Here is an 18,100-nt window from a genome sequence, read left to right on the forward strand (position 1 = left end):
TGTTCCTCTTGCCTAGCAGCATTTTGCATGAAAATAACATCCTTATTGACAAGACTGGTGTTCAAGGAACCTAGCAAGCTTGGACTAGCACCCAGATTTCCTGAGCCTGCGTGACACTAATTTGGGCTTAATTTGTACCAGGGCTTGCTTTGGGGATGCAACGGGTGTGCCAAGTGTATAAAGCTTCATGGCATAGTGGATAGAGCCCAGGCCTGGGAGTTAGAAGGTTATGGGTTCTAATCCCGGCTCTGCCGCTTATCTGCTGTGTGGCCTTGGGCAAGTCACTTCACATCTCTATGCCTCAGTGACCTCATCTGTAAAAGGGGGACTGAGACTGTGAGCCCCACGTGGGAAAGGCACTGTGCTTGTATCCACCCCAGCGTTTAGAACAGTGCCTGACACACAGTAAGTGCTTTACAAATACCATAATTATTATTATTATCTGATTGGATTATGACTGTGCCTAGGCGCCCCTATCTGAGTTTCCACCACCCAGTTGAAGAGTTTGTTTATGACCTGATAATGAGCAGTGTTCTCTGATCGTTTCCCACCAACAGGATTGGTGCTAATCCTTCAGGAAACCCAGACGGGAGGCTGAACACCCGTGGATTTTAAGAAGAATACTGTTTTGGGGACCAAGGAGCTCTCCCACCACCCTCTCAACTGGGCCTCAAATTCTCTCCCCTCTTCCCTATATCTTTACTTGAATATTTCAGCTGAGAGAAGATTGATTCCAGAGACCGAATTCATCAATCTGGAAGATTGATGCAGAGACTGGCAGAGGGGCCTTAATTCAGTGCTCAGTAGCTCTCCCAGAACAAATTAGACATTTTATGCAATGGTTCACACTTTGTAAATCTCATTAAAACTTTTCCAGACAGTTTCTTCAACGAAATACAATATCGCAGATGTAGTTACCTTGTTATATGCATCTTCTCTGGTGTATGTAAATAATTCTTCTTTCTCTAGAAGCACATTTTCTTTTTCCTTCAATTCCCTCAGGTGCTGAAGTTCCCACACTTTTTTCACTTCTTTCAACTCGCCCTAGTTCAAAATTCAATGATATAGAAATTATTTTTACATTCCTAACGTTAATCTGAAACCTAATCTTGATTGTCAACTACTTTAAAATGACTTTCCATAATTGCTGTAAATACAATTAATAAAGATCAATGTTATACTTTTTAATCACTCTTCTTAAAAGAACTATACACCAATTTATGTAATTTGGCAAAAAAAACCCCAACGAAGACCAATTATTCAGAGAAGATGAGTTCTGTTTTGGACATGTTAAGGTTGAGATGATGGCAGAATATCTGAGGAGAGATGTCCTGAAGGCAAGAGAAAATGCGAGACTGCAGAGAAGTAGGAAGGCCAGGCAGGGCATATATGTACAAATCTTTAAAAACTGCTCTTTCTCTCTACCCGCAATTTATTTTAGCGTCTGACTCCCCTGTTAGATTGTAAACTCCTTGAGGGCAGGGATCCTGTCTACTGACTCTATTATCCCCTCTCAAGAGCTCAGTGTATATGCCCTGCACAGAATAAAATTTCAATTAAATGCTATTTATTGATAGCTCCCTGAGAGACACAAGTTTCTTCATCATTTCACGCCATCATTTCTGTACACAAAGTTTAGGGAAAATGGTACGTTAAGTTATATACACGTTTAGGAGATCTTATATGCACTCCAAATAGCAGAAATTGATTCCCCTACCTCTACTACTCCTGGTTCGCTTTCATCACTGGAAATATGGTAGAACTCCAGATAATTCAAAGCATATTTCTCTATAGGAGTAAGCTGTGTGGGAAAATATGTGAACTACTATTATTACAAAATGAATGTATGTCTAAGCAAAGATTATTTAGCTTTTCACAAAATTAGGTGAAAAAAACCCCCACACACTCCCTAAGTAAGGAAGACGTAGACGGAAGGAATTTTCACAAAATTTGAACTCTTCTCCCTAGCCTCAGAGAGACAGAGGCAGAAATAGACCGGTGCAGTGGGGCACCCATCAACTAGAGAGGGCTCAGGAGGAAAGGAGATGTAGCGTGGCCTTGTGGATAGAGCATGGGCCTGGGAGTTGGAAGTCCTGGGTTCTAATTCTGGCTCTGCCACTTGTCTGCTGTGTGACCTTGGGCAAGTCATTTTAACTTCTCTGTGCCTCAATTACCTCCTCTGTAAAATGGGGATTACGACTGAGCTCCATGTGAGAGATGGACTGTGTCCAAACTGATTAGCTTGTATCTACCCCAGTGCTTAGAACGGTGCCTGGCACATATTAGCTTGTATCTACCCCAGTGCTTAGAATGGTGCCTGGCACATAGTAAGTGCTCAACAATTCCCACAATAATAATAATAATGGAGATGTGCATGCAAGAGAAGCAGCAACAGGCCAAGACTACCCCTCTAGATGGTAAACTCACTGTGAGAAGGGAATATATTTGTTCTGTTGTAATACTGTACTCTCCCAAGCACTTAGTCCACTTAGGCTACCAATCAATCTGCGCTGGCTACCAATCAATCTGCGCATCAGGCAGAAACTCCTCACCCTGGGCTTCAAGGCTGTCCATCACCTCGCCCCCTCCTACCTCACCTCCCTTCTCTCCTTCTACTGCCCAGCCCGCAACCTCCGCTCCTCCACCGCTAATCTCCTCACTGTACCTCGTTCTTGCCTGTCCCGCCGTCGACCCCCGGCCCACGTCATCCCCCGGGCCTGGAATGCCCTCCCTCTGCCCCTCCGCCAAGCTAGCTCTCTTCCTCCCTTCAAGGCCCTGCTGAGAGCTCACCTCCTCCAGGAGGCCTTCCCAGACTGAGCCCCTTCCCTCCTCTCCCCCTCGTCCCCCTCTCCATCCCCCCATCTTACCTCCTTCCCTTCCCCACAGCACCTGTATATATGTATATATGGTTGTACATATTTATTCTCTATTTATTTATTTATTTATTTATTTTACTTGTACATTTCTATCCTATTTATTTTATTTTGTTGGTATGTTTGGTTCTGTTCTCTGTCTCCCCCTTTTAGACTGTGAGCCCACTGTTGGGTAGGGACTGTCTCTATGTGTTTCCAATTTGTACTTCCCAAGCACTTAGTACAGTGCTCTGCACATAGTAAGCGCTCAATAAATACGATTGATTGATTGATTGATTGATTGATAGTCCAGTACTCTGTACACAGTAAGCGCTAAATAAATATAATTGGCTGACTAAGTGTCTCGTTGACATCTTTTAGCAACCATCCCCTGTGAGCCCCCCGTGGGACAACCTGATCACCTTGTAACCTCCCCAGCGCTTAGAACAGTGCTTTGCACATAGTAAGCGCTTTATAAATGCCGTCATTATTATTACCCACTCCTACCAAAGTCGCCCAGAAGCATAACCCTAGCCCAGGAGTCTGGATTCCTCGTTGTAATAATAATAATAATAATGATGGTATTTGTTAAGCACTTACTATGTGCAAAACACTGTTCTAAGCGCTTGGGGATACAAGGTCATTAGGTTGTCCCTCGTGGGGCTTACAGTCTTAATCCCCATTTTACAGATGAAGTAACTGAGGCACAGAGAAGTTAAGTGGCTTGCCCAAGGTCACACAGCTGACAAGTGGCCGATCCAGGATTTGAACCCATGACCTCTGACTCCCAAGCCCATGCTCTTTCCATTGAGCCACACTGTTGTACTATTCATTCATTCATTTAATCATACTTAGTGCACCTAAGACAAATAAATACCTTAAAACTTCATTATTTTATTTCAAATATAAGAACTATATTTAAAAAAATACATCAGTACAAGTGAAGCTCATGTGATAATGATTACTTGAAAAAATATTTACCTGATCGACAACTGCAACTAACGCCTCCAGCTGTGATGGCTCTTCATTGTATTTTAGCTCACGACAGTCTGAACTTAAAGCTTCAATGACCGATTCCGATCCTGTTTCTCCAGCTTCTTCCTCATGTTTATTTAGCTTTTCTTCATCTTCTTGTCCAATGCTGATGAGGGCCTTTCAAAATATAGTTCGCAAAAAAAACCCAAAAACCAAAGCATAATTAAAAAGTCTGAAATCTTAATGCCAAATATTACAATAAAATCCCAAATCAACAACCTGCCTAAAGAAAACTACACTGTCAGATCGTTGCTAGACTGTAAGCTCCTTGAGGGCAGGGATCATGCCTACCTTCTTTATTTTACTTTCCCAAGTCCCATGGGCTTTGTGTTCGATGGGCTGGAAGTAGCCAAGGCCAATTGCTGGTGTCTCTCACACAAGAGAAGCAGCGTGGCTCAGTGGAAAGAGCCCAGGCTTGGGAGTCAAGCCACTTGTCAGCTGTGTGACTTTGGGCAAGTCACTTAACTTCTCTGTGCCTCAGTTACCTCATCTGTAAAATGGGGATTACGACTGTGAGCCCCACGTGGGACAACCTGACCACCCTGTATCCCCCAGCGCTTAGAACAGTACCTTGCACATAGTAAGCGCTTAACAAATACCATCATTATAAAGCCCAAGGGATGCACAGAGCTCCTAGAAACCCAAGCTCATGGCCTGTGCTTGACCCCAGGTCGAGTCAAGATGCTGATGACTAGAGGCAAGACTTTCTGAAGAAAAGGAATTTCCAGAATACCTGGACTCTGGATTAATGGATTTTTACAGCAATACCTTCTCATTTTAAAATATTTGCTCATCACGGATGTTGGTACTTTCTGAAAACCTATGTCATGTATGTTAGAAATTAATTGTATAAATTGGTTCTGACTCTTAAAATTCAATGGAATAGCTTTAGGCTTAAACTAAAACCTGCCACGGGATTAATTAACCATATACTATAATCCAACTGCTTTAATATTAAGATATTGATACAAGCAGATGGTACTGAAATGTGTGAATATGTAAATTTAAAAAGACATTTAATAGAAAGATAAAAATGTAGACACATTTTTAATTGTTTTTAAAATGGTGCTATAACAATTCTTAACTTCCCAAATAACTCACAGAAATGGGCCTTTCCTTTAAACATTGCTTTCTGAAGAAAAGTAAGAACTAGATGCAAAATCTAAATAGAGGGGTTAAAAGACCCAAACTGGGAAATTCAAACTCCAGAAAAACATTCCATTTTCCCCTAATTCTATTGATTTGCCTCCTCCAGGTGACCTTACCTTATCATTAAATATACATCTGTTGTTATTTCCTACCTCTATAAAAGGTCTCGCAACCTTAGGTGCAATGGTTTCTGCTGGAGAGGGTTCCTGAGAGAGGACCACAAATTCCTCAGCTTTCACTCCAAAGCCAGAATCTTCCAAAGGAGAATGGACCTCAAATAGTTCCTGGATGGTTTGCTGGAAGGAAAAAAGAGACACGGTATATTAACTATTAGCCAAATTTAATTTACTGCTGATTAATTTAATATCATCAGGTAATTTAATGAAGAGGAAATACTTTCACTCAATCATATTTACTGAGCATTTACCATATACAGAGTACTGCACTAAATGCTTGGGAGAGTACAATACAACAATGAACAGACACAGTCCCTGTCTACAGTGAGCTTACAGTCTAGAGGCTAATTTTTCCAGAAAGACTTTTTGAAAAATAGCCCTCAATAAGGGGAGAAATGAAATATTTTGCTCTTTATTTCTTTCTAAAGAATCTTCATCTCTCATCACCCTTCCCCAGCCAACTCAGCCACACATCCTTTGTTTTCAAGCTTTTTTTATATAGTACACATAATTTGGGCTTAAAGTAAGCACAGAAAGAGGACATACCTCTTACCTAAAAAGGTGGGGGGGTTTTGGTTTGTTTTTTTTAACGCTTCCTCATACATGCACTCCTATTTTACTATGCTGGAAAAAAGTATAATCTAAATACCTGGGTTAAGAATGCCATGGAATAGTCATTTCCTTGAGCAGCTACTTCTCTGATTAAGTCCTTAGTGCCATTTTTCAACAGCTTTTCTTCTACGGAATTACCACTTACAAGTCTGGAAAAATATCATACGTATACCTAAATATGCTTTTGTCAGTTAAGGTTTTGAAAAAAGAAAAGGCAAGCACCCAATTCACAATTTTTATAAGGATAAAAATCCACGTTTCATTTTGGTCTTCACCTCGTAATTGAAAATGAACTCAAGGCAGGTGCTGTTTAACCGGAAATTTGGGTGGCTAGTGTTTTCATTTTGAAACAGGGCTAAAAACTTCTAACGTTAAACTGCATATTGACTATTAACACCTTCTTTTAAATTGAACTACATTATAGAAAGGCTCTTCTCTGCCATTGTTACCTGTAGATGTGAATGTCCTTGCATCTTCCAATTCTCTCACACCACTCTTGAGCTTTGGCATCCAACACTGGATTTAAATCATTGTCATAGAACACAACTGTGTCTGCTTCTACAAGATTTATACCTGTAGAACGACTATGAGTAGAGAGGATGGCACAAAATATCCGCTTGTTTCTATTGAAACTCTTCATCAGTTCCTAAAGGATGAAAGGCCTATTAATGCCAATTAAAAGATGGTTCAGGCAGTCGTTCGTGAATTATGCTTGGAAGGCAATGTTGCCTAGTAGGAAGTACTTAATAACATTATTATTATTATTGTTGTTATTATTATTATTATTATTATTATTATTATTATGGGATAAAACACCCATTCTCCCTCCCTATTAGCCTGTGAGTCCCATGTGAAACAGAAACTGGGTCCGATCTAATCATCTTGTATCTACCACAGTGCTGGGCGTAGAGTAAGCACTTAATAATAATGATGGTGTTTGTTAAGCGCTTACTATGTGCAAAGCACTGTTCTAAGTGCTGGAGAGGCTACAGGATGATCAGGTTGTCCCACGGGGGGCTCACAGTCAATTCCCATTTTACAGATGAGGTAAATGGGGCACAGAAAATAATAATAATAATGATGATGGTATTTGTTAAGCGCTTACTATGTGCAAAGCACTGTTCTAAGCGCTGGGGAGGTTACAAGGTGATCAGGTTGTCCCACGAGGGGCTCACAGTCTTAATCCCCATTTTACAGATGAGGTCGCTGAGGCCCAGAGAAGTTAAGTGACTTGCCCAAAGTCACACAGCTGACAATTGGCAGAGCCGGGGTTTGAACCCATGACCACTGACTCCAAAGCCTGGGCTCTTTCCACTGAGCCACGCTGCTTCTCTAAAGAAAACATCATTATTAAAATGATGTTCATCCGATTACTGAGAAATATATAAATGATACAGAAACCCTACCTGACGTTGCTCAGAGTTGGCATATTCGTCTATCCTGATAAAGGTTAGAAAGTGGAAGTTTAAAAACAGCTCCAAAATATCTAACATTAGAATCATCTGAGATAAAATCAGCACCCGGCGCCCTTCAGATTTCAGCTTCTGCAGCAAAATAGCCAGTGCTTCTAACTTGCCTGTTGTGCATAAGAATAAGAAAAGATAAAAATAAAACAGCACATAAATGTCAAAGCAAGCCCACTTGATACTTTAACATATTGTTTTTTTCCTGTACCTGAATCATACTGCACCAATCTGAGATCGGGAAACTGTAACAAGTAAGGAGCTGATATCTGTTGCAGCTGATGGAAGTAGGGAGTCAGTTGCTTCTTGAGATTGTGCTTTAAGACCTTCAATTTATGGCTGTACGAAGCTGGAGGATTCACGGTATATAAAGAGGGAGGGGCAGCAACCACTGCAGGGAGCACACAGCGGACCCTAAAAATGAATGGCAAACTTTTAGGCCTGCAAAGAGTAGTTTTTCTGAGGTTTTTAGAATCGTTAAGTAACTATTTAATAAAATAATAAAAGGTGAATAACAAAACATAACAAACAGGTGAGAATAATCGGAAACAGGACACCTCTATTTTTGACCACCAATTCCAAAATCAGCTGAAATCCCACCAGGAGCAAATCAGGGAGCACAATTTTTTCTGCAAAGTCTGAGAAAACCACAAAATAATCCCCTGTAAAAGGAAGCTTCAATTTAATCCTTTCTCTGTGTGTTTTTGAAAGTACAGTCATGCCCATTTAGTTCTGCTTAACAGCCCCAAAATATTATTGAATAATATCTGTTTCAATCTCCAAATTAATGCTGAAAATGAGACTATAAAACTTCGGAAAATCTATCTGTGGCAAAGCCATTTAAACACACAAATACCTCGTGCCAGAAAAAGAAAAACACATTCAAAAGTAACTAACTGAATATCATTAGAAAATTAGAGAATAATTTTAAGCTCATTCTAAGACTCTTATTTTCTATCCAAATTTCATAGACAATCCTTTGGGCAAGCAAGTCTCTATAAAAACTGGAAAAGGTGTAGTTAGGGACACAGGAGGAAATGTTAGGGATGTGATATTGCAGGGCTTTACGCAGAAAGCTTTTTCTCAAGAAGGTCATGGACCCCAAAATCCTGTGGCCAAACTGCAGAGAGAACATTATGATAAAGGGACCATCCACTTCACCCCAGAAATAGCATTGCTTAGGTTCTTTCGTTTGACTTGGGCAAATCATTCACAAAAACAGCACTGAGAATTATTACCTTTGAATGGTGTCTTGTAGGAATTCTTTTCTCTGGTGAGCTGTCAGTATCAGATATTGCAGTGGATCATTTGAACTTTCAGGGGTATCTGCAGAAGGGCAGCAGTTCACTAAGCCAGCCCACCTCCACTTATTGTCTCCAGGGAAATGAGGATGAGGCACCTTTCTTTTACCAAACAAAGTGCAAATTCCTAACAAATCCTTGCCATACACTGGTGCTCTGGAACAGCGCCGTTCATTGCCGGAAAATATTCGATCCAGACGCTCCTTTAAGAGTCTAGTTTTTTCCTCTAGCGATTCCTTCACCCCCGCCCAAAAATCGAGAAGAAAGAAACGTTTTTAATACATTAATATACGCAATGATGTTAGAATAAAATGGGGAAGAATGGGGAAAAAATAAATATAATAATAAATTATACATTTTTTCTTCTTTCTCCAGGAAGTACACACATGTATACGCGTGTCAGAGATTCCCTTATATATGCATATATATAATATGCATATATATGCACATATATGTGTGTACTTCCTGGAGAATGAAGAAAAAATTATAATTTATTAATATATTTATTTTTTCTCCATTCTTCCCCATTTTATATATATCATATAAATAATAATAAATATAATATACAGTGTGTGTGTGTGTGTGTGTGTGTGTGTGTGTGTGTGTGTGTGTGTGTGTGTGTGTACACACTACCTGGGCAGAAAGGAAGGGAATCTCTCTTTCGGTAGACAAATTATACTTTAAACAGAAAATGCTATTCTGTTTAAAATCCAGAAGTGTTGGGCTAATTAGAATACTCTATTTTCAGCAATACAACCTGAATGTAAGCTATGAACTCTTATAACATCTGAATTTAGAAAATGAAAACATTTTGTAATCTTCAGATGAGTACTAAGTGAATAATTACCTGTGCTTGGGCTCCTGCTGGTTTTGCTACTATTCCTTGGTCACCAGATGCCAAGTTAGCAATTGCAGTTCTGCCTGGTATGCCAACTGAGGATTAAAAACAGAGTTTACTCTTCCTTTAACAACATCCGCTATTAAAATGCTGTAAGAGACGCAGCATGGCCTAGTGGACAGAGCGCGGGGCTGGGAGTCAGAAGGATCTGGGTTCTAATCCCAGCTTCGCCACTTGTCTGCTACGTGACCTTGGGCAAATCACTTCTCTATGCCTCAGTTCCTTCACCTGTAAAATGGGGATTACGTCACTGAGACCCGTGTCGGGCAGGGTCTGTGTCCAACCTGATTAGCTTGTATCTACCTCAGCACTCAGTAATAATAATAATGAATAATGATGGCATTTGTTAAGCGCTTACTATGTGCAAAGCACTGTTCTAAGTGCAAGGTAATCAGGGTGCCCCACGTAGGGCTCACAGACTTCATCCCCATTTTACAGATGAGGGAACTGAGGCCCAGAGAATATAATAATAATAATAATAATGGCATTTGTTAAGTGCTTACTATGTGCAAAGCACTGTTCTAAGCGCTGGGGGGGATACAATGTGATCACATTGTCCCGCGTGGGGTTCACAGTCTTAATCCCCATTTTACAGATGAGGTAACTGAGGCTCAGAGAAGTTAAGTGACTTGCCCAAGGTCACACAGCAGACATGTGGCGGAGTTGGGATTCGAACCCATGACCTCTGACTCCAAAGCCCGTGTTCTTTCCGCTGAGCCACGCTGCTTCTCAAGAGGAGTAAAGTGACTTGCCCAAAGTCACACAGCTGAAAAATGGCAGAAGAGGGATTAGAACCCACGACCTCTGACTCCCAAGCCCGGGCTCTTTCCACTAAGCCAAGCTGCTTCCCCAGTACAATGCCTCGCCTATAGTAAGTGCTTAACAAATACAATCAATTACAAAAAAAATTATCTGAAATGGCAAGATTTTGTTGGTAAAGAAACAGAATTCAAAAAATCTCAGTTCTCTGACTGGCTGAGTGACCTGAGGTAAATCATTAAAACCATTTTTTGCCTCAGTTTTTGTCTCTGAAAACTGGGGAGGATGTAACATGCTCCCAACTTCTCTCACAGAGACATGGGGATGCCTAATGCATTTACATCGCATTCTGGATTCCACAGCACCCAAACCAGGCTAAAAGAAACCAAGAAATCTGCATTGCACCATGTTCTAAATTGGTATAAAAATGGTATCATGTATTACATGTTTATGCTAATTGCAGAGAGTAGATACAAGGTTATCAGACTAGACACAACCCCTAATCCCACACAAGGCTCACAATTCCCATTTCATAGATAAGGGAAGTGGCACATCCAAGATGTATGTAGTTTAGAACCAACTGGGTTTTAATGTCTTACAGGAAAATGACCTACTTTGCTGAGTGACTGACGCAGAACTTGAAATACTTGATTGATGCTGATTTCCTAAAGCATTCAGAGCATTTTGCGCAGTTCCAGACTGAGACATGGTCTGCATGACAACTGACCCTTGAGGGCGCAAATACTGTTGGCCTGGAGCAGAAACAATCTGAAGAACACTGCCTACAATCAATGAAAATAGTCAGAATATAAAACAGTTCCTTCTTTACCAAAACAGCAGTATTCCAGCCACATTATTTTGCAAGTAAAAGATGACTCTCAGAGTTCTTCATTTTAAAGAGAATGAGTGACTGCTTCCACAAATCATATTTTCATATTCAAATTCAATTTTAGGGTACTCTCTTTGTGGCTACTTTATAAACCAGAATGAAGAGATGGAGGGACAATTTCATTTTCCTTACAGTAGACAAAAAGAGATCTCTGCTTCCTTTTCTAAATACAGCAGTGTCATCTGTTTAATTTTGCCTGTTTCATGTAGTAAGGAAACACAACGCAGTATTTTTCATCTTAGGGGAAAATAATTTAATAGCATTAAAATTAGCATTTCTAAGAGGAAGCCATGGTAGTAAGTTCCTTGTGGGCAGGGATTGAATCTATCATATTGGATTTTTCCAAGTGCTTGATATAGTGCTCAATAAATACCACTGATTGACTGATATCGAAGTATCTCCTCATCTTAAACCCACCAGTACCCAACAGTTAATTTGCCAATTACCTTTCTGCCTAGACAAGGCAAGTTGAAAGAATTTCACTGACAAAACCAGACACAATTGACATCAGCATTTGGGGGGTGGGGGGATCACAATTGAGCACGAGAGTAATGAAAGTAATAAGTTAACGTTATTCAGACTGGGTATTTGAGGAGGAAATTGCATCCTCAAACAAACGTAATGAACAGCCCAGGTGTGCTCTCCATTGACAGCTGTTCCCGGGAAATACTGGCAGCACCGATAACCCTCTCACCTGCTGACAGTCTGCTTGATCTCCGAGGGTTGTACCGAAGCATTCAAGTGTAAAAATGTGAGGGAGAACAGGGCTGGCAGGTGGAAAACCCTAGAATGAAGTCTGTCACTTAGAAGGATGTCAAAGGATGTCGAACCCAGGCACAAAGTGAGGGCTAGTAGTATGAATCAGTGGATTTATTGAGCTCTTAGTGCTCAGAATAATAATAATAATAATAGTAATAATAATGGCATTTGTTAAGCACTTACTATGTGCAAAGCACTGTTCTAAGCTCTGGGGGGGGATACAAGGTGATCAAGTTGTCCCACATGGGGCTCACAGTCAATCTCCATTTTACAGATGAGGTAACAGGCTCAGAGAAGTTAAGTGACTTGCCCAAGGTCACACAGCAGACATGTGGCAGAGCCGGGATTCGAACCCATGACCTCTGACTCCAAAGCCCGGGCTCTTTCCACTGAGCCACGCTGCTTCTCTAGCACAATAGAATTGGTAGACATGTTCCCTGCCCACAAGAAGCTTACAGACTTACAAGAGGAGACAGATGTTAAAATAAATTACAGATATGGACTTAAGTGCTGTGGGGCTGAGGAATATCTAGTGCTTAAAAGGTAGAGATCCAAGCGCATAGGTGATGCACAAGGGAGAGGGGGTAGGAGAAAAGAGGGCTTAATTGGGGAAGGCCTCTCAAAGGAGTTTTGACTTTAATAAGGCTTTGAAGGTGGAGAGAGTGGTGGTCTTTTGTATACGAAGGGAAAGAGAGTTCTAGGACAGAAAGAGAACTTTGGAAAGGGGTTATTGGCAAGATAGATGAGCTCAAGGTACAGAAAACAGGGTGACATTAGAAAAGGGCGTTTCAGACTGGGTTGTAATAGGCTTGGATGGTCTCCCCCTCTAGACTCTAAACTCACTGTAGGCAGGGAATGTGTCTGTTTATTGTTGCATTGGGCTGTCCCAGGCGCTTAGTACATTGCTCTGCACTCAGTAAGCGCTCAATAAACAAGACTGAATGAATAGGAAATCAGAGAGGTACGTTAGGAGTGGGTGAGCTGATTGAGTGCTTTAAAGCTGATGGAAAGGAGTTTCTTTGTGATTTGGAGGTGGATGGGCAACTACTAGTGTGTGACAAAAAAATTATGTCAATCATAGTACTTACTGAATGCTTATTCTAGGCAGAGCAGTATACTAAGCATTTGGGAGAATATAATAAGCTAGGAGACATGTTCCCTGATCCCAAAGTTCTTACAACCTAGGGGTGAGACAGACATTTGCTGATGACCATGCTCTGCAAGTCTGGAAGCACATACACAAGAAGAAATGTGGATTCTTATGAATTCTTCTTATGAATCCTTTCTCAGAATCAGCAAAGCACTACAGAGGGTCAATCAGTCTGAGAAAGACTATATTCCAGCCTGTACCGAGAACATACACATCCAAGGATATCCATTAGCAAGATAGACTTGAAGGCTATCATTGAATCACCATCATCATCATCATCAATGGTGTTTTCTGAGTGCTTACTATATGTAGAGCACTGTACTAAGTGCTTGAGAGCATACAACACATGGTAGATACGTTCTCTGCCTTCAATGAGCTTACAATAGAGACGGGGAGGCAGACATTGAGAAGCAGCATGGCACGGTGGATAGAGTACAGGCCTGGGAATCAGAAGGTCATGGGTTCTAACCTCGGCTCCACCACTTGTCTGCTGTGTGACCTTGGGCAAGTTACTTCACTCCTCTGTGCCTCAGTTACCTCATCTGTAAAATAGGGATTGAAACCGTGGGCCCCACACGGGGCATGGACTGTATCCAACCCGAGTTGCTTGCATCCACCTCAGCTCTTAGTACAGTGCCTGGCACACAGTAAGTGCTTAACAAGTTCATTCATTCATTCAATAGTATTTATTGAGCACTTAACTGGGAGCAGAGCACTGTACAGGCAAGGCAAGTTGAGAGAATTTCACTGACAAAACCAGACACAATTGACACTAGCATTTATGGGGTGGATCATAATTGAGTATGAAAATATTAAGGTTATGTAGACAGCATATTTGGGGAGGAAACTGTATCCTCGAATAAATGTAAGCGCTTGGGAGAGTACAATAAACAATGAACAGACACATGTGCATTCCCTGCCCACAGATATTATTATTATTATTATTACAAATAATTTATAATATGTAATTTATAGCTATGTGCTGTGGGGTTGAGGATGGGGTGAATACCAAATGTCCACAGGTCACTCTATTCACTATGATGTCTCCGTCTTACCTCCTTCCCTTCCCCACAGCACCTGTATATATGGATATATGTTTGTACATATTTATTACTCTATTTATTTATTTATTTTACTTGTACATATCTATTCTAATTATTTTATTTTGTTAATATGTTTGGTTTTGTTCTCTGTCTCCCCCTTCTAGACTGTGAGCCCACTGTTGGGTAGGGACTGTCTCTATATGTTGCCAACGTTTACTTCCCAAGCGCTTAGTACAGTGCTCTGCACACAGTAAGCACTCAATAAATACGATTGATTGATTGATTGATTATGCCATGCTGCTTCTCAATGTCTTCCTCTCCATCTAGATTCTAAGCTCATTGTAGGCAGAGAACGTGTCAACCACGCCTGTTGTATTGTATGCTCTCAAGCGCTTAGTACAGCTCTACACTGAGTAAGAACTGAATAAATACCATTGACGATGACGAATATCAGATGTTCAAAGGTCACAGATCCAAAGGCGTAGGTATCAGTTCATTAAATGTTTCCCAAATGGAAATACTCTTCCCAAACAAAGCATTAAAATGAATACTCCATACCTTCAGATCCCGGGAGAACTGGGATCAATACGCACAGTATTTCTCACCCCAACAATTGACAATATAATCCTACATCACCCAGGTATTGAAAGATGATGGATACCTTGCAACTGGAGAGGCTGGCCAGCGGTGAGCTGACGGAGCTGGCTGTGGGACAGTGTAAACTTGTTGCCTTGAAACTGCAGTGTCACGGGTGTCTCCGGCTGGGCAATTCTGCCCTGAGCTCCTGCTATTGAAGACAACTGAGCTATTTTTACAACTTCTCCCCCTGTTAAAGAAGGAAAATGCATAAAATTATATTTTTGGCTTCAGCCCATCTGGGCTAGTCAACTGGGCCGGAAGTGCCTTCCAGGTAGTCAGTCAATTGTATTTATTGAGCACTGTACTAAGCACCTGGGAGAGTACAACAGAACTATACACCAGACACATTCCCTGTCCATACTGACCTTAGAGTCTAGGGGGTATGGTTGCACTACATCAATCAATCAATCTATCAGTGGCATTAATTAAGAGTTTACTGTGTGCAGACTGTAAGCTCGCTACGGACAGGGAATTTATCCACTAATTCGGTTGTACTGTACTCTCCCGAAGTGCTCAGTACAGTGCTCTGCCCAAAATGAGGACTCAACTAATACCATTGATGGATTGGTTAATTGCAGAGCACGGTTCTAAGCCCTCGGAAGGGTACAATACAATAGAGTTGGTAGAACTGATCCCTGCTCACAGTTTAGAAAGGTAGATAGACATTAAAATGTTACAGATGGGGGAAATGGCAGCATACAAGGCAATGAACACCCAAATCTACATTTCTGCCCCTGCTCTCTCTCCCTCCCTTCAGGCTCGTGTCTCCTCCTGCCTTCAGGACATCTCCATCTGGATGTCTGCCCACCATCTAAAACTCAATATGTCCATGACTGAACTCCTTATCTTCCCTCCCAAACCCTGCCCTCTCCCTGACTTTCCCATCACTGTAGATGGCACTACCATCCTTCCCATCTCACAAGCCCGCAACCTTGGTGTCATCCTCGACTCCATTCTCTCGTTCACCCCTCACATCCAATCCGTCACCAAAACCTGCGGTCTCACCTTCACAACATCGCCAAGATCCGCCCTTTCCTCTCCATCTAAACCGCTACCTTGCTGGTTCAATCTCTCATCCTATCCCAACTGGATTACTGCAACGGCCTCCTCTCTGATCTCCCATCCTCCTGTCTCTTCCCACTTCAGTCTATACTTCACACTGCTGCCCAGATCATCTTTGTGCAGAAACACTCTGGGCATGTTACTCCCCTCCTCAAAAATCTCCAGGGGCTGCCTGTCAAACTACGCATCAGGCAGAAACTCCTCACTCTCGGCTTCAAGGCTGTCCATCACCTTGACTCCTCCTACCTCACCTCCCTTCTCTCCTTCTACAGCCCAGCCCGCACCCTCCGCTCCTCTGCCGCTAACCTCCTCGCTGAGCTTCGTTCTTGCCTGTCCCGCCGTCGACTCCCGGCCCACGTCCTCCCCCTGGCCTGGAATGGCCTCCCTCTGCCCATCCGCCAAGCTCACTCTCTTCCTCCCTTCAAAGCCCTACTAAGAGCTCACCTGCTCCAAGAGGCCTTCCCAGACTGAGCCCCCTTTTTCCTCTCCTCCTCCCCCTCCCCACAGCACCTGTATATATGATTGTACAGATTTATTACTCTATTTATTTTACTTGTACATATTTACTATTCTATTTATTTTGTTAATGATGTGCATTTAGCTTTAATTCTATTTGTTCGGATGACTTGGCACCTGTCCGCATGTTTTGTTTTGTTGCCTGTCTCCCCCTTCTAGACTGTGAGCCCGTTGTTGGGTAGGGACTGTCTCTATATGTTGCCAACTTGTACTTCCCAAGCGCTTAGTACAGTGCTCTGCACATAGTAAGTGCTCAATAAATAAGACTGAATGAATGAATGATGGCATTTATTAAGCTCTTACTGTATGCCAAGCACTGTTCTAAGCACTGGGGAGGTTACAAGGTGATCAGGTTGTCCCATGGGGGCTCACAGTCTTAATCCCCATTTTACAGATGAGGGAACTGAGGCCCAGAGAAGTTAAGTGACTTGCCCAAAGTCACACAGCTGACAATTGGCAGAGCCGGGATTTGAACCCATGACCTCTGACTCCCAAGTCCATGCTCTTTCCACTGAGTCACACTGCTTCTCAATAAGCGTGGTAACAGTTTGGGTGGACAGTAAGGGGCATCTTCTAGAGATACTGTGAAGGCAAGTCAACAGGTTTTGACAGACTGAATGTGAAGACTGAATGAGAGAGATGAGTTGAGGATACCACCAAAGTTACGGGTTTGTTAGGCAGGGAGGATGGTAGTGTTATCTATAGTGATGGGAAAAAGCTTTTAAAGAGGGTCAGTTATTCAGCTTTTGCGGTGCGGCTCCCTCTTCCAATCTGAGGGGAGACAAGGGAGAGTAAAGAAGAACTATATATCACAAGTTATTTATTTATATTAATGTCTGTCTCTCCCTCTAGACTGTAGGTTCGCTGTGGTCAGAGAATGTGTCTACCAACTCTGTTCATTCATTCATTCAATCATTCAATTGTATTTATTGAGTGCTTACTGTGTGCAGAGCACTGTACTAAGCACTTGGGGAGTACAAGTTGGCAACATATAGAGACGGTCCCTACGCAACAATGGGCACCCAGTCTAGAAGGGGGAGACAGACAACCAAACAAAACATGTGGACAGGTGTCAAGTCGTCAGAACAAATAGAAATAAAGCTAGATGCACATCATTAAAAAAATAAATAAATAGTATGTACAATTAAAATAAATAGAGCAATAAATCTTTACAAACATAAATACAGGTGCTGTAGGGAGGGGAAGGAGGTAGGGCGGGGGGGATGGGGAGGAGGAGAGGAAAAAGGGGGCTCAGTTTAGGAAGGCCTCTTGGAGGAGGTGTGCTCTCAGTAGGGCTTTGAAGGGAGGAAGAGAGCTAGCTTGGCGGATGTGTGGAGGGAGAGCATTCCAGGCCAGGGGGAGGACGTGGGCCGGGGGTCGACGGCGGGACAGGCGAGAACGAGGTACAGTGAGAGTACATTATACTCTGTTATAATGTACTCTTCAAAGGGCTTAGTTCTGTCCTCTGCACACAGTAAGCACTTAATAAATTTGATTGATTGACTGATTAATATTTTTATATTTTCATTAATATTTTAAACAACCTGAATGCAAAAGAAACCTTGCAGAAGGATACAAAGAATCCGATGGCTCAACAAAATTTTCACTTTACTAAACATCCTTTTATGAAATTATATAATTACATATCAAAGCACTATGAATAAAAAAGTTGACATCATCATCATTCATTCATTTAATCATTTATTAAGTGCTTACTGTTTGTAGAGCACAGAACTAAGCGCTTGGGAAAGCACAATACAACAATAAAGAGTGACAATCCCTGCCCACAACAAGCTC

The 18,100-nt window shown here is 41.8% G+C and overlaps 1 protein-coding gene across 9 annotated transcripts in view; it reads right to left on the reverse strand.

Moving 5' to 3' along the window:
• LOC119941810 (E1A-binding protein p400-like) overlaps window positions 1–18,100 on the reverse strand; it is a 123,047-nt gene that overhangs the window by 37,492 nt on the left and 67,455 nt on the right. For 7 of the 9 annotated variants that reach the window (XM_038762319.1, XM_038762321.1, XM_038762316.1 and 4 more), the window contains 12 exons: window positions 14,748–14,912; window positions 10,860–11,027; window positions 9,436–9,521; window positions 8,526–8,836; window positions 7,499–7,701; window positions 7,231–7,400; window positions 6,274–6,470; window positions 5,862–5,973; window positions 5,189–5,332; window positions 3,834–4,004; window positions 1,718–1,801; window positions 919–1,044 (listed from right to left, as the gene is read on the reverse strand). In XM_038762319.1, the coding sequence (XP_038618247.1) occupies window positions 919–1,044; window positions 1,718–1,801; window positions 3,834–4,004; window positions 5,189–5,332; window positions 5,862–5,973; window positions 6,274–6,470; window positions 7,231–7,400; window positions 7,499–7,701; window positions 8,526–8,836; window positions 9,436–9,521; window positions 10,860–11,027; window positions 14,748–14,912 (1,937 nt within the window). The remainder of the gene's footprint in view (window positions 1–918; window positions 1,045–1,717; window positions 1,802–3,833; window positions 4,005–5,188; window positions 5,333–5,861; window positions 5,974–6,273; window positions 6,471–7,230; window positions 7,401–7,498; window positions 7,702–8,525; window positions 8,837–9,435; window positions 9,522–10,859; window positions 11,028–14,747; window positions 14,913–18,100) is intronic. The other 2 variants (XM_038762318.1, XM_038762315.1) reach the window with 1 other exon arrangement.

This window comes from Tachyglossus aculeatus, chromosome 21 (assembly GCF_015852505.1).
Source record: "Tachyglossus aculeatus isolate mTacAcu1 chromosome 21, mTacAcu1.pri, whole genome shotgun sequence".
NCBI lineage: Eukaryota > Metazoa > Chordata > Mammalia > Monotremata > Tachyglossidae > Tachyglossus > Tachyglossus aculeatus.